At 37.7% G+C, this 16157-nt stretch overlaps 1 protein-coding gene across 1 annotated transcript in view; it reads right to left on the bottom strand.

The window, feature by feature from the left end:
* Nucleotides 1-15825, bottom strand: part of LOC118857688 — a 202180-nt gene extending 186355 nt beyond the window's left edge. Inside the window, 5 exon segments of the mRNA XM_036768262.1 lie at nt 9022-9216; nt 10002-10115; nt 12077-12187; nt 13087-13159; nt 15689-15825. Coding sequence (XP_036624157.1) covers nt 9022-9216; nt 10002-10115; nt 12077-12187; nt 13087-13159; nt 15689-15825 — 630 coding nt within the window.
* Between the last annotated feature and the right edge of the window lie 332 nt (nt 15826-16157).

Raw genomic sequence — 16157 nt, forward strand, 5'->3', positions numbered from 1 at the left:
TGGGCACTTTGTAGCCCATCCCTATACATTTATTTTGCCCACCCTGTCCCGGCAGCTGCAAACCACCCTAGGCTCAGTAAATTCTGCAGTTGTGGGGAAAGGGAAAGGTGGATGGATTGGTCCTGTGGGCAGCATTCCCTAAGCCCTGCCTCCAAGAATTGTCATCACTGAGAAACCAGCTTCTGCTCTTGGTAAACACCACAATTCTCTGTTCCAATTGCAAAATTGCATTTTATCTCTGTTTGACCCGTTTCCCGATTTGTAAAGGGAAAATAATAATGGTGGTTGTTACGGGATCAAAATGATATAATAATTGTAGAATGTTTACCATAACATCTGGTATATGTTAGACATAACATTGTTACTCTCTCTCTAATGTAATTAACTTTTGAAGTGGTTTTTAAATACCAAAAGTAATAAGTTGAATAATTTCTATATGTGATAATCTGGAAATGCAGTTGATGTCACCTGAAATTTATTGTTTCTGTATTTCGAAAATTGTATTTTTAAAATTCTCTTGGATTGTGAAATTCGAGAAGACTATTGTGTGGTAGAAAAGAATATTATAGCAATTTTTATCTGATTTTGATATATGTGAATTGGGTTTTTAAAGGGATGTGATAAAAATTTGATGATTTGGAACTGTCATATTTGGTTACAAACAAGTAATAATTAATAACACTGATATTTACAATAAGAGCAAATTTCTATTTAAAATATTATTATGATGGTTTAAAGTTATAGCTCCAACATATTAATGATGAGACGAATGATTCTCTGTACAAAGTGATTTAGAAATGCATTTACCTAATTTGATAATGAGTAGTTCCAAATTTTACATACATAATGATGTTTAGGGTGTTATTATATTTCTATAGTCTAAATTTTGTTAAGATTGTATTGTCTGAGGAAAATGATGAATAGATTAAGAAACTGGACAATTGCTGTAACTTAAGAAATTATAAACTTCCAAACTTTGTCTTTATTTAAAAGGCGGTTCAGTTAAAATTGTTTTTGCTATAAGTCAAGTATTTATACAAAGGCCTTGTTTGGGATCTCCTCTTGTAATTTCTTTCAATTCAGGATACATTGTAAACTGTTAAAAATGTGATTTTATAGACAATAATCTTTTCTTTTACAGTGGTAAGAGTATTGGGCCTTAGAAATTAAAATGTTACCACTAGTGATTATGAATCCCGATTTGATTTGTTCATCCAACTAAGTTATGGTCACCTGACTGGTAATTAATTGGTTCTGTTTCAAGTTTTAAATATGTGATAATTGCTTGTGGTGTGCTTATATTTCTAGATTTTCTTATATTGTGCAACTTGATTAACATTGCACTACCTATGTTGTTAGAAAAACAATTCCTCTAATAATCTAGATGTTATTAGATTGAGAATTGTACTTAATCAAAAAATTGAGGTTGTTAACCAAAACAAAGATTTTTGGAAACTTCTAGTCCTGAATTCTTATCAATCTTGTGTAAAGTCTTCTGTGTAGAGGAATTCCTATGGAGTAAGTTTTTAAAGTCCTGGTAAATTTTGTTATTGTGATAAGGCTAATTTAATTGGAAATGTTTTTCCTGACTTATAGAAACTAAGTGTCCTCCCCATTACAACACCTTTTTGACTATGGAACTTTGTAATATTTAGGAATTCTGTATAATACTTTGAGAATGAGGACATTTTACATCAACTTATTTTTAATGAATTCCAAATGTCTAAGGGTTTTTGCTTTAAGGAAGAGGAGAGAGACACATATCATTTTAAAACTTTCCAACTAATTTTCTTCATAAAAGTTTAGTGACTATTCCTCTTAACATCAGAATAAATTTTAAACTGTTTTTTTTAAAAGAAGGGGAAACACTTTTAGAATGGATGTTTTGAAAAAAATCTCTTGTGTGATTTTTAGAAGGTCTACTCTGAATTTGTAATCATTCCATGGCCTAAGGAAGAGTTAAAATTAGTGTTTGAACTTATCATATGTAAAAGATTCAATTCCTAAAATGTCTCTTTCTTCCAGAATGAGAGTAATTGGGGAAGAATAAATAAGGTTGAGAAACAAGGATATGTATCTATTCAGTAGTGAGATCAAAGTCAGTAACCTCTTTTGTTTAAGGCAGACAAGAAGTTTTGGGGACAAATGGGAGTTATCCTCCTGTCCCCTACATAGTTGTTATGTTGAGAGAGTATGAGGAAGTATTTTAGAAGACAGAAAAGTTATGTAACTTGATTTGATAATTAATGCTCAATCAAATTTTGGGATGGCCCTATCTGAAGGACAACAGCAGACATTTATTTGCTATTTAAGACTTTGTGGGACTTTGATTTACTATTATTTTAAGCTCTGATTACAGGGATAGGTGTCATAAAGCCAATATTATATGATTCGCTGTCAGATATGACTCATGCCTAGAATCAAACAGAGCTAAGGAAGTTATTTCCTTCTGTTAAGATATATGACATTGTCCCTCTTTTCTTTCATAGCAAATTTGTATTATCAAGAAGTTTCATAAGCACAATGCTAAATCTATTAGGTAATAGATGGATATTGGAACATCTCTGAGATACTATAATGGGATGCAAGAATGAATAGCTTACAATTTTGACCTATGTTCATGGCCAAATAAAAATGAAAATAGTATAGAGATAACACCCCCCAAAAGGAGGAAATGATTAGACAAAACGATTAGACAAAGTAATAAGACAAAGATATAATGTGATAGATGTCTAATTCAACAGGAAAGCAAAATTTTGAGAAAAGTAACAGGATCAGATTGATTCTTTTAAGAATTACATACAGATGCATATGATTGACTTCCAAAATTTATCATATTTTGGTAATAAGATCTTAAATTTGGATTTTTGCACAAAAATTGTATGATAATGGTAAAAGCAAAATTATTTCTCCTTTATTAAGGTATCTGTCTGATAATTTTAAAAGTTAAATGAGCTCATTTTATGGTTGGACCATCACATTTTAAAAGATTCTTATACCAGGTACAAGATTTAGGTGAGGATAAAAACAGCAGATGATATATATATATATTTATATATATATGTATATGTATATACACAAACTGAAATTCTCCGAAGTTTCAAAAATGGAAAACCAAATTTAAGTGATTGTACTAAGTTATATTAAGTAAGAATTATCTGGGAATAATCAAATGATTGGGTAAATTGGTACTCTTGTATAGTCATATGAAAGATAATATTCTTTCTAAATATTAATGGGAATAATTTGGACAAAGGGAAAAAGAAGTCTGTGAAATAAAGATATAAATGTAAGGTTGAATCATTATCCCATAGACTGAGGCTGGGATTTAAAGTTACTTTGTATCTATGTGGAATGAGGTCCTTAAATGTGTCAAAGTGATATAAGAGCAATTGGGTATTAATACAAATGGGGTAATTAATTGCTGGAATTAAATCAGAGACAGTTTCAGTTTGGGGAAAATAATTTCGGTATTCCTTAAAGAATGCTGTAGGTTATCCTGGCATTAATGGAAAAAAGTTAAATGTGGTTGGTTGGATTTGAATTCGTTCTATCGTCTAAAACATAAAGATAAAGCTAATGTTTGATCCTATCATATTTATATGGTCCAATTTTTGAAGAATATCTCATTCTTTCAGATCAGGTATAGTTAGAGAAGAACAGAAAAATAGAGGAGAAACTGATGCAAATGTGTTAGAACAATAACTTATGATCTTAATGGGAAGATTTTACAAATAAGGGAGGAAATGCATGCAAGCTACTTAAGGCTCACTTTAAGGATATTCCTTAAGTAATGCGAGATTATAGTCATATCGTAAACAGATTATTGGAACTTGCTATTCAAAGACTTAATGGGACTATTAACTGACAGGTTTTCTAAGTCTAACTCCAGGTGTGAATATCAAGGAAGGCTGACCCAAGATGCCAGCAGCCCTGTGTGGGGGCAGGTGTGAACTGCAGGTATGATTTCATGGTAAAGTTAAGAGGGCAACTGTTCTGCATGTGCTGAGGTGGGACCGTCTTGACCTGATGCCTCAACTGAAACCTGGCAGACTAGGCCTGGCTCAATGCATCTTGCAGTTTGACATAGCTTCTGCCTGGAGTTGACAGAAAGGTGGGGAAATATTGTCCCCTTACTTTAAGTCCCTAAGCTCTTGGTGGCAAATTTCTATAATCAGAAGATTTTGTAAGTAAAGTAACAAATCTATTAAAATAATTGATTATGGAACATCTTAGGACTGGAAATAGTGTTCCTGTATAAGTTAGGGTAGTTTATAAAGGCCTTGTATAAGTTAGGGTCCTTTAATTCTTGGTAATGGTATGGAGACAATTAGGTCAAGGACTTGTGAGAATATTATTTTGTTAATATCATGCCTGTCTAAAGCTTCATTACAATTAGTAATGTTAAAAGAAGAATGGCTTGTGGTTTATTTTGCGAATGCCATCAAAGAAACATGGCATGACTAAAAGATTAAGATTTTATATCTATTGTGTTAAAAATTGGTTATTTAATGTTTTTTATGTATGTACTGGAGCCTGTTGTAATTCCTTAGTGAAATCTCATCCTCCTGGTGGGGATATTAATAATGGGTTAATGTACAGCATAAGAAACTGGGTTATGATGTGAATTTCTTAAACATGACAATTGGTCAAGGTTCCAGTTTTGAATTTGTAAAAATGATTAGGGTATTAGGATTAGAAATGGTAACTTAAAATTGTGCTAAGGTAACTTTTGTAATAGAATGGAAAGAAAGCTGGTTCTTAGAAGAAGACAAGAAGAAGAAGATGCTGAGATGATGTACTGGAGATGGCTGCAACAAATACCAAGGACCAGAGGACTTCACTGATGATGTCCCCTGCTGGACAGCTGTGTGGGAAGAGACTTTGGAATCTTAAAGGGACAATTGCATTATTGTTTTCTCCTGTTACTAGGGATCCAACTAGGCTGACTTTGACCCACAAATGTTCCACCACCTTAGTGAACAAAATAATGCTGTCCATGGTTGTTTTTCCCTCTGTCTGAGGGGCCCACTCCAGACACAGAGATTAGCTCATCTCCCTGGTCAGCAAAGGAAGAATTTTTTTTCTAGAACTTCCTTTCCCATTCCCTGAAGAAGAATCATACCTTTCTTGGTCTATAGGTGTTGCTTTTTGCTCACCTTTGACCAAAAGGAGGAAATATCAGTCCTTTCAGATTATTTGAACCCCAACAACACCCAAAGTATTCAAACTGCTTTGCTCTATTCTAAAAATCCCCCTTTCTGTGTCAGCAACTTCAAAGACGAGATAAGATTAACAAGGGGTATCTTTCCTATTGGTGACAGAATGTCTGCAGCCAGAACAGTGGCATTTCCCTTATCTTGATATTCTAGAGACATTTACATCTTGTGATCCTAATCTCTAAGGGACCCTACCTTGTCGATTGTCTTGTTTACCTAAGAACTTCCTTTCTTTGATATGGAGATCATAAACTGCAGTGGAGAATTGTTACTTAAACCTTGTCTTTCTTCTTCCAGTTAATCAGAAGTTTCCTTCTGATTCCATGATCATGTATCTGCTAGCTTCAAGGGAATAAACTATATGAATATGTTTGCCTACTTTAACCAAACTTTCAGGTTGACAATACACACATATACACTAAAGCTCAGAGGTTAAGTCCCTTGCCCAGTGTCACACAGCTAGTTAGTAGCACAGATGGGAGTGTTCTGGGAGTACTGCTTCCTCTACCTTCCTACTCCTCTACCCTCCCTATGTTTGTCTAGGATAAATGCTATCAATTAATTATAATATAGTCATATGATATAAGATATTATTATACAAAAATTATAACATAATTATACAATATAATCAATTAATTATAAGTTAAAGTATTCTGATATTAAAGTACTTCAAGACAGGCTCACAGAATCATAGATTTAAAAACAGAAGGGACCACAGAGGTCATTTAGCTGAAATGTCCCATTTTACAGATAAAAAAATCAAGCCCAGGGAAGACAAGGGGCTTGCCCAAGGTCAAGCCAAGATTTAAACCTAGGTTCCCAAATCCAGAGCTTTTTCCATTGACTAGAGAAACTTAATTCAGCATATATTTATGCGGTCTCTTCTACCTCTGAGATATTATGCTATAAGCCAGTTAGTCTGTATCTAGCTTATGGTAGCTAAATAAAGATGATACAGAGGAGTTGTGAATTGTGGAGTAGGGGGCTCAGGGCAGATAGCCTCAGTTTTCTCAATAAAGTAGTAAAGGGTCTTTGCTAAAGGAAAATGGAAAGAAGGTGGTGTAGGGAGCTTAAGGAAAGAAAAGGGTTGTAATAGCTGCTACAGGGATTGTGACAGGGACAGTCAGATAAGAAAGGGTGGTTTTCTGTGCAATAGGGAAGGCCCAACTGAGAATGGATATCATTAATTTGTAGTGCACTCAATCAACATAGTTGGGTTGTAGTACTTTCTCTAATAGTACTTAGTAGTGTGAAGTAAGTGGTAGAGAAGGCAAATGATAACAGTAAGCCAAGTATGGGGTTTGGGAAGGTACTAGGAATAAAAGGAAAAGAGAGCAAGGGATTCAAAGGTAGAGGGCAGAATAATGTGAATTGGTGAATTGGTTAGTCAGTCAGTCAACTAGCATTAATTAAGCATCTACTATGTGTGTGTGTGGTTTGTCCTTCATTCTTGAAGAGGACCATGACATCAAGGAGATAATGACATGATTTGCAATTGACTTTGATTTGAGTGAGAGAGGGCTGTGCAAAGCCACCAGTCTCACTTTCTCCTCCAGAGCCATCTGGGTCCAGTGGCCAGATATCAATCAGGAGGACTGGAGATGGCCCAGGATGCAATGGGAGACTCTGGCCCTTTTAAGCTGAGGCCTTTTCAAGTTTTCATTTTGAGTGAGGTAACATCCATCCAGTGGATGTTTAAAGAAATGAGTCAAGAAATGAGCCCCTTTGATAAAAACAAAACAAAACAAAACAAAAAACTGGGATGGGAAGACCTTCAGGACTGCTGGCCAAAAGAGAAACAATTACTATTTACATTCACTCTGAGCTGGAAGGGCCCAAAAAAATGACCATTAAGTGGTGCTTGGGCAGAGACCTATTGTCCAATCCATAAGCTCCAGAATGAATCCGGTTTAAGGGGTGGGCAGCTAGGTGATGCAGTGGAAAGAGTGGATAGAGTGCCAGGCATGAAGTCAGGAAAACTCATCCTCTTGAATTCAAATTTGGCTTCAGAAAATGCATGACTCCAGGGTTTGCCTCGATTCCCTCATCTGTAAAATGAGCTAGAGAAGGAAATTGCAAACTACTCTCGTATCTTTGCCAAGAAAACCTCAAATGGGGTCACAACAAGTTGGACATGAGTGAAACGACTGATTAACAAATGTAGAGGCACTGTACTTAGTTCTGAGAATACAAAGAAAGAAAAAAAAAGCCAGATCTTTAGCTCTTCAGGAGTTCACAGTCTAACTGACCACCAGATCAAGACTGCTGAGAAGTCAGGCCAGCACAGGGCTGAAGAACTTGGAGAAAAGGGAGTAGTGGAGAGATTAGATGTTCTAGTAAGCATTAAGAACAAATGTAGGAGGAGTGAGGCAGAAGTTTAGGGGGTTAAGATCAAGGACAGGAATTTCAGCATTTAGATCATGGGAGTAAGATGGTTATGGGTGATGGTAATAGGCCAATATAGTAAAGTATCTCTCATATGTGTAACTTGGGTTTTAATACTGAGGCATTTTGAGTTTCTGCTTAGTGGTGATTCTCCTAATTGGTAGAAAGAATGATAACAGTGCTGAGTGCCTACATGAAGAGCTTTGGAGAAGACAGACATTTTTTTATTTTTGCTTTGAGAGAGAGGCATATATACACAAATGATCCTAGTCTCTCTTCAAGAAGAGACTCATGGAGAGGGGGGGAGAGGGAGGGAGGGAGGGAGAGAGAGAGAGAGAGAGAGACAGAGACAGAGAGACAGAGAAAGACAGACACACAGAGACAGAGACAGAAAGATAGAGAGAGAAATGGAGAGATAGAGAGAGAGATGGAGAGACACAGAGAGAGAGAGAGTGATTTTCAGGAGTAAACATGGAGAGGAGCTAGCACCTCAGTATTTCCCTGATTTCCAGTTTGACTCCATAGAGACTTCAGGGGATTTCCCCTTGAGTGAGATGCAGGCCTCTCTCTGTTGAACTGAGATATTTCACTCCCTTCTTTCATTCTCGTGTATTTTTGTATATTTTGTGTATTTTGTATATTTTTCTGGTCCGGTCTAATCAGGCTTACACATACACCTATTTGAGGAGCCCAGAAGGGGAAAAAAGATGATTGGAATTGCTAGAGTGACAAAAGACAGTGAGAATTAGTCTAGAAAGGTTTCACGGAGGAGGTGAAAGAAATGGTATTCATTGTCACCTTCCTAAAAAGGATAAATGGAGCAGAGATCATTGTCAAACCAAACCCTAGGGAGTCAGAAGTGATAAAAATTTCATAGACCATTTTCATAGGTGTATTACAGTCACACTCTGCCTCCAACCTGTATTTCTAGAGAATGATTTCACATTCCCCTCCCTCACATACTCTGTGTTCTAGCCAAAATCACTTACTCATTCCTTGTACACAACCTATCAATTTCCACCTCCATCCCTCTGCATGGCTCCTCCCTCTTGGAATTCCTGTTTTCTCTTAGCTCAAGGGCCACTTCCTCCAAGAGGTGACTTTCCCAGTTGTTACTGCCCTGCCCCTGACATGATTTAATCTACAAATTGCATTTACTTATCCCTTTACAACTTGTTTCCACAATTAAAATAAGCTTCTTGACGTCAGGGACTGTTTCCTTTCTGTCTTTTGTATTCCCAGTGCCTTGAACATAGAAGGAGTTTATTAAATGTTTGTTGATTTGAATAAATGGGTATTTCAGGGGCAGCTAGGTGGTACAGTGGATAGAACACCGGTCTATGAGATCATGGGCAAGCTCGCTGTTTCGCAAAAAAAAAAAAAAAAAAAAAAAAGGTATTTTAGTCACTTCTCTTACCCTCAGGTAACTGTGAATGTCTCTAAGTGAATGTAGGTGACATACTAGCCACTTGGTATAGATAACGAGATCTTCCTGTGTTACCAAGTACCCAGGATTGTTCTTTCCTGTGAGTAAGTTTTCTCGGGCAACAGCCAGCCTCTCAGCTCTCTGAACAGCATCATTGTACTCCTGCATAATGTGCCCAACCTGCTCCTGGTAAAAAGAAAGACACAGACAGAACTAGACTCTCCACTCCAATCTATAATTTTCTCTGCAATTTCACTCAACCGCCATTTACAAAATGCACACACAGAGAGGGAACAACTCTCATTTACATAGCACTTTAATGTTTACAGAGGGAACCCCTCCCAACTGAGTCAGGTATCACATGTTTTTATAGGAGAGGAAACTGGTTCAGAGAAGTTAATTTGTCCAAGGTTACACGGCTAGTGTCAGCAGTGGCCTTTGAACCCCAGCTTTTCTTAAGTTCAGTACTCTCCCTACAATACCATCATTGTGTCAGTGGCTAATAAGGGGCTCTTTTTTCCAAAGGTTCTTCCACTTCTATAAGAGCCTGGGAAAAGAGGAAAGGTCACATTCTTAACATCTTGGAGAGGGGGGAGAACTCCAGGAAAGAATTAATTTTGGGGGCTTCATTCTTCAGCTATTGGCTTTGGGAGCAGAAATCTGCTGTTGGGCTTACTTTAGCACTGAATAAATTGTGCTCAGCTGAAGAGACAGTTTCTACAAAGAAAAAGCATTTCTCAGCTTGTTTCATGGGTGACAAATCCCACTCTGAGATGCATTTTTAAAAAAGCCAATAGGCAGTCCTGGGACACCAAGATTTGCTGCCACATCAACAGGAGGCTCACCTATAAATTTCTAGCCCTGACTTTGAAATTTGACAACCTTTTTTGGACTTGCCAATTTGGATTTTAAAGAGAACCTCCCATCCCATGGAATGGCACATAGGCTCATCCGGTCCTGAGGCTTCCTACCTGGTAAAGAGGATAAAGTTGTTCCACGATGCTGCTATGCTGGCAGAACCTCTTCCACCTAAGCATGTGTAAGTATTTGCTCTGGACCAACTGGGTAATTCTGTCTGTGTAAAACTTGAAACAACAACCACATATTAACATTGACCAGCAAGTAACTCTGGTGCCTAGCAGGGTGTCTGGAATATAGTAGGTGATGAATAAATACCTGTTGATTGCATGATTGATTGATCAGTTCTGAAAACAACAACAATAACAATGACACCTAATATTTATATTGAGTTTACTGTGTGCCAGGCACTGTGTAAAGCACTTTGAAGTTATTCTCTCATTCGATCCTCCCAACGGCCCTTGGGAGGTAGGCACCATTACTGTCCTCATCATGTGGATGAGAGAATTGAGACAGATTGAGGTTAAAGGATTTGCCCAGAGTCACACAGCTAAGTAAGTAAAAGAGATTGGATTTGAACTCAAGTCTTCCTGACTCCAGGGCCAATGCTCTACCCACCAGGCCACCTAGTTTTGTATAATGTGAAGATTGTAGCATCATAGGTTTTGAGCTGGAAGAGACCACAGAGACCATTTAGTCCAATTTGTAGACAAGGAAACTGAGTCCTATGGAGGTTAAAAGGTTGGCCCAATGTCACACAAGAAGCAGAAGTGGGATTTGAACTCAGGTCATCCGCCTCCAAATCCAGCATTCTTTCACTATATTTCTTTTCTCTCCTATAAAATTAAAACCCAGCTCAAGCTCACTAACCAAGAAGCTTTTTCAAAAGCCAATTTGCACTTCTGGTGGCTATGACCTACTAAAATAACAACAGTCATAACCGGGGCAGGGCAAATAGGGCTTTATCCCGGACTACTGACTTTAGAAGATACTGAAAGCACTTGTGATGCTTTAGTAGAAGGAAGACCAGAAGGTTAAACTTTGTTACAGTGTTCTAGACCTATGACTTCATCATTTTGGGGAACTAAGTGTTGAAACTATTTCCACTGACAGAGAAACCTCTCTGTAACTTGGAATCTTACAGTTGCCTGAGGTATTGAGAGGTTAAGTGACTTGCCCTTGGTCACATAACTGATAGGTATTAGTGATATTACTTGAACCTGCTCCCCTGACTCTAAGGCTGGCCCTCTATCCACTAGCCGCTTCACTTCTGCAAGTTAGCAAGAAAAATTAAAGATGGTCCACAGACAATATTTTTAAAGCACTTAGCATGGTGCCTGGCACACAGTAGGCACTATATAAATGCTTATTCCCTTCCCATCCTAGTTTGGTCAGCCTGCCTCATTTATGCTGGCCCTTCTCTTCTTCCTTTTTTCAGTCTTCCATACTTTTCCCCTCCCCACTTCCTAAGCTCTTTCTTCTTCTTGTTTTTTAATTTTTAATTATTTTTTTTTATTTTTAGTTTACAACACTCAGTTCTACATAATTTTGAGTTCCAGATTTTCTTTCCTCCCCCCCCCCCCAAGATGGCATGGAATCCCATATAACTTCCACGTATAACTTCGCATTGAATTAATTTACACACTAGTCAAGTTATGGAGAAGAATTATGACCAATGGAATGAATCATGAGAAAGAAGAAACAGAACCAAAAAAAAAACCACCCAAAAACAAAAACAAAAGAGACCAAAAAAGGGAGGAAAAAAGGTGACTAAGCTCTTTCTTCTTGTGGCTTGGTATGCTGGTTTGAGAGTGCATTTCATGCTCTTGCCCCAGGGAAAGTTTAGGCTATTCTAAGTGCCAAAGACCCTGTTATGGCCAACTCTATAATTAACTTCTGACCTGAAACCTTCCTTAAAAACGATGCTATTATAGGCATTTCAAAGGTAAGATTACAGCTGTTAACCTGAGGTCTGATATTTTAGTCACATGTGGAAACAGTCATGGTAGCGAGCTACGACAGTAAAGTGCACTAAAAGAAAAGGTATGTACAAACCAGGCTCTCAAATAAGTAAGCCAATCATCTAGGGGAAATTCCTCTGTGTCTCGGAGAGAAGCCACATGTACGGCTTTGAGCAGACCGAAGGTAGAAACCAGGCTTAGCTCTGCAGAAGGAAACAGACACTTACCTGGTGCAGAAGCAAAGCTAAGTTTTCAACTGTGTATTCTTTCCTTAAACAGCTTTCTAGCTCCCTCTGCAGGACATCTGCTTGAACAACAAGGGGCTTTGATTCCACCACCTGAACATCAGAGACAGACAAAGGTAACCCACTTCAAACACAATAGCAGATGGATAAAAAGGAGAGGAAACAAAATTATCAATATAACATTTATCTTCCTCCCTCCCTTCCTTCCTTTTCTTTTCCTTCCCTCCCTTCCTCCCTCTTTTTCAAACAACACAGTATACTACTATGTAAAAGATTCCAAATGGTTAACTATAATAACTGAAATATTAAGAAACTGTAAAAAATCTCCCAAAATGTGTTTCCAGGAAAACAAAAGCCCAGGACTGGAATTGCTTCATTTTTTTCTTTCACTATTTAGAAGCAAAATAAAATCATTTGCTTGCCAAAGTCTCTCTCCTTTTTTTTTTACTTTTGAAATGTTTATTTTAATACCTTTTTGGTACTAAAAAGGAAAAAGTATAATTATAATAAATTACAGAAGACTAAAGCATTGTTGGAGTAATTAACGAATTACATTAACTTGGAAGCAGATACTTTGAATAATATTAATTTTATAATAAAATAATCATACAAGTATCTTTCATTGTTATTTGTCCTTTTAAATATCATATCCTACCACATGGTATGATTATGTCCTGTCAGGGAAAGGTAGATAACACTTTCTTCTTCCATGATAAACAAGCTATAAATTTTGCATCTGAGACCCATGCAGCTGCCTGGAGAGAGGAGTAGAATTAGGGGTAAGGGTGGAGAAGTGATTTCCTTCTGATCTGAGATACTGATGGATTCAAGTTTGAGAGAGGATGGTCTGTGAAGAACTCTCAAGTGCAAGTTTTGGCAAAGTTACCTGCTCAGCTCACAATCACTGCCCTATATTGCCCCCTATATCCCTGCATCCCCAGGCACGGGAAGCTTCTGCTTTCAATAGCAATGTTCTTCATCCACTCACTTACCTGTAAGCTTTTCCGCAATGCCAGTTCCCTCTCTTTTCTAAAGTAAGAAACATCCTTTGGTAACCTGATAGAGCTGTAGAAAGATAGTAAGCGGTGCTGAAATGAGCCCCTTGCGTGGCAGTATATTCAGAACACAGCTGACAAGCTCTTTGGGGGGATAAATTGTAGCCCCTACCTCTCAGAAGTCTTGTGAGGATCAAATGAGATTATTTATGTAAAGTGCTTTGAAAGCCTTAAAGTATATATATAAATGTTATCTATTACTATCCTGTTTCCTTAAGTGTAATTCACTTCATACAGAAATACATAGTGACAAACTACCTTGCTGAAAAATTCTTTATTGCTCATGCTTTTCAAACTTATTATGAGAATCAAGATGAAATCAAATTAAAATACTTTAGAAGAAAATAATAACTTTTCTTAAGGAACACAATCATTGCAGCCTACATTTAAATAACCTTATAGTTGCAAATCATTATCTCATTTGAACTTCCCAGCAACCCTGTGAGGCCAGTGATAGAAGTATGAATGTCCTTATTTTACAGAGATGCTACATGACTTCTAGTAGATCATAGGTTTAGAACTGGAAAGGATCATTACTCTTTTTCATTTGGCACATGAGGCAAATGAGAACCATCACAGGGAAATGGCTTATCCTATATCACACAGGGCATTAAGTAGTAGAGCTGGGATTTGAACCTAGGTTTTATAATTCCAGATCCAGTACTTTTTTTTCTTGTTTTTTTTTTTTTACTTTTTAAAAAATTTTATTTAATATATTTAGTTTTCAGCATTGATTTTCACAAAAGTTTGAATTACAAATTTTTTCCCCATTTCTACCCTCCCCCCACTCCAAGATGGTGTATATTCTGGTTGCCCCATTCCCCAGTCAGCCCTCCCATCTGTCACCCCACTCCCCTCCCATCCCCCTTTCCCTTCTTCTCTTGTAGGGCAAGATAAATTTCTATGCCCCATTGCCTGTGTATCTTATTTCCTAGTTGCATGCAAAAACTTTTTTTTGTTGTTGTTTTTGAATGTCTGTTTTTAAAACCTTGAGTTCCAAATTCTCTCCCCTCTTCCCTCCCCACCCACCCTCCCTAAGAAGGCAAGCAATTCAACATAGGCCACATGCATATCATTGTGTAAAACCCTTCCACAATACTCATGTTGTGAAAGATTAACTATGTTTTGCTCCTTCCTAACCTATCCCCCTTTAATGAATTTTCTCCCTTGACCCTGTCCCTTTTTGAAAGTGTTTGTTTTTGATTACCTCCTCCTCACCTCCCCCCCTGCCCCATCTGCCCTCCCTTCTATCATCCTCCCTTTTTTATCTTCTTCCTCCGTCTTTCCTGTGGGGGTAAGATACCCAATTGAGTGTGTACGGTATTCCCTCTTCAGGTCAAATCCAATGAGAGCAAGATTTTACCCCCTCACCTGCCCCCTCTTCCCTTCCTACAGAACCACTTTTTCTTGCCACTTTTATGTGAGATAATTTACCCCATTCTATCTCTCCCTTTCTCCCTCTCTCAATATATTCCTCTCTTATCCCTTAAATTGATTTTATTTTTTTAGATATCATCCCTTCATATTCAACTCACCCTGTGCCCTTTGTATGTGTATATATATATACACACCTACATGTATACATACATAGACACACACATATGTATATATATGTGTACACACACACACATATATATATATATGCATATTCCCTTCAGCTACCTTAATACTGAGGTCTCATGAATCATACACATCATTTTTCTATGTAGGAATGTAAACAAAACAGTTCAACTTTAGTAAGTCCCTTATGATTTCTCTTTCTTGTTTACCTTTTCACGCTTCTCTTGATTGTTGTGTTTGAAAGTCAAATTTTCTATTCAGCTCTGGTCTTTTCACTGAGAAATCTTGAAAGTTCTCTATTTTATTGAAAGTCTATATTTTGCCTTGGAAGATCCAGTACTCTTTCCACTACACTACACACAACTAGAACGCGTAGAGCTCCATTTTGGAGACGGTCCCAGGCCAACCATGCTTCATTCTCCTCCTAGCTTGGCTTCTGATTCCCACAACTTTGTCACCATGATATTCTCATCCCAGAATTTCCCCTCAGTGCCTGGGACCTTCTCACCGTGGAGCATTCCTCCATCTCTCCAGCCCCCTTGTCCCAATGGTGAGTTCCTCTTGGGGCCTCCATTTTGGGGATAGGGTCCAGGCCAGCCATCCTTCATTCCTGTCTCAGCTCTGCTTCTCACTCACAGGATTTTTGCTCTGGCAAAATCTGCTACCTACCCCCTACCTCCCTTTTCAGATCCCTTTTCGGTACTGTCTTCCCTCTTTAGAATATAAACTCCTTAAGGTTAGGGAGGCATCCCCAGCTCTTAAACAGAGTACCAGGCTCTTAAAGGAATGCCTGATAAATGCTTGTTGCCGTATTTTGCCTTGCTTTGAGCTAGAACTTGGGCCTGAGTTCTTTTGGGTTCAAGACCAATGTTCTTGTTTCTATGGCATGCCACAGACCTCTTGTCTATGCCTAATGATGGCACAATGATTATACTTAGGAGTCATTTTCCACTTTGTTTTGGTAAGATGTTACTTTTACCTGTAAGGCCAATGAGGTGACTTCTTAAGAGCTCCATGTTCTTGTATTTCTGCCTTAAGTTCAGTCAACTGAACCTCCAGTTCTTTTTCCAACTGCTGGATCCTCTCTGTGGAAGCGATCTTATAAATTTCATCCATGCTCTGTGTTTTATCTGTTGACTCTGTTGGGAATACAGTACAAAACTGATAGCTAACTCTCTCCCTGATCATTGATTATTAGCCCCTATGTAGGAGTCTTTCTACATACACCCTTTCAAGAAAAGCCTTCAGATAAATGAAAATGTATGCATGACAATTTAGGAAAAGAATCATACTAGACAATTATAATTTTTCCCCCTTGGATCTGTGATTTCATTAATGCCAGAAGCTCTCAGAGAACTCCCTCTACCAATGGAGACCACCATTTTTGCTGCAACTTACAGTCTGACAGAGTGACTTGTGACCATACAGCTAGGATGTCTCTGAGGCAG

This window comes from Trichosurus vulpecula, chromosome 7 (assembly GCF_011100635.1).
Source record: "Trichosurus vulpecula isolate mTriVul1 chromosome 7, mTriVul1.pri, whole genome shotgun sequence".
NCBI classification, from domain to species: domain Eukaryota; kingdom Metazoa; phylum Chordata; class Mammalia; order Diprotodontia; family Phalangeridae; genus Trichosurus; species Trichosurus vulpecula.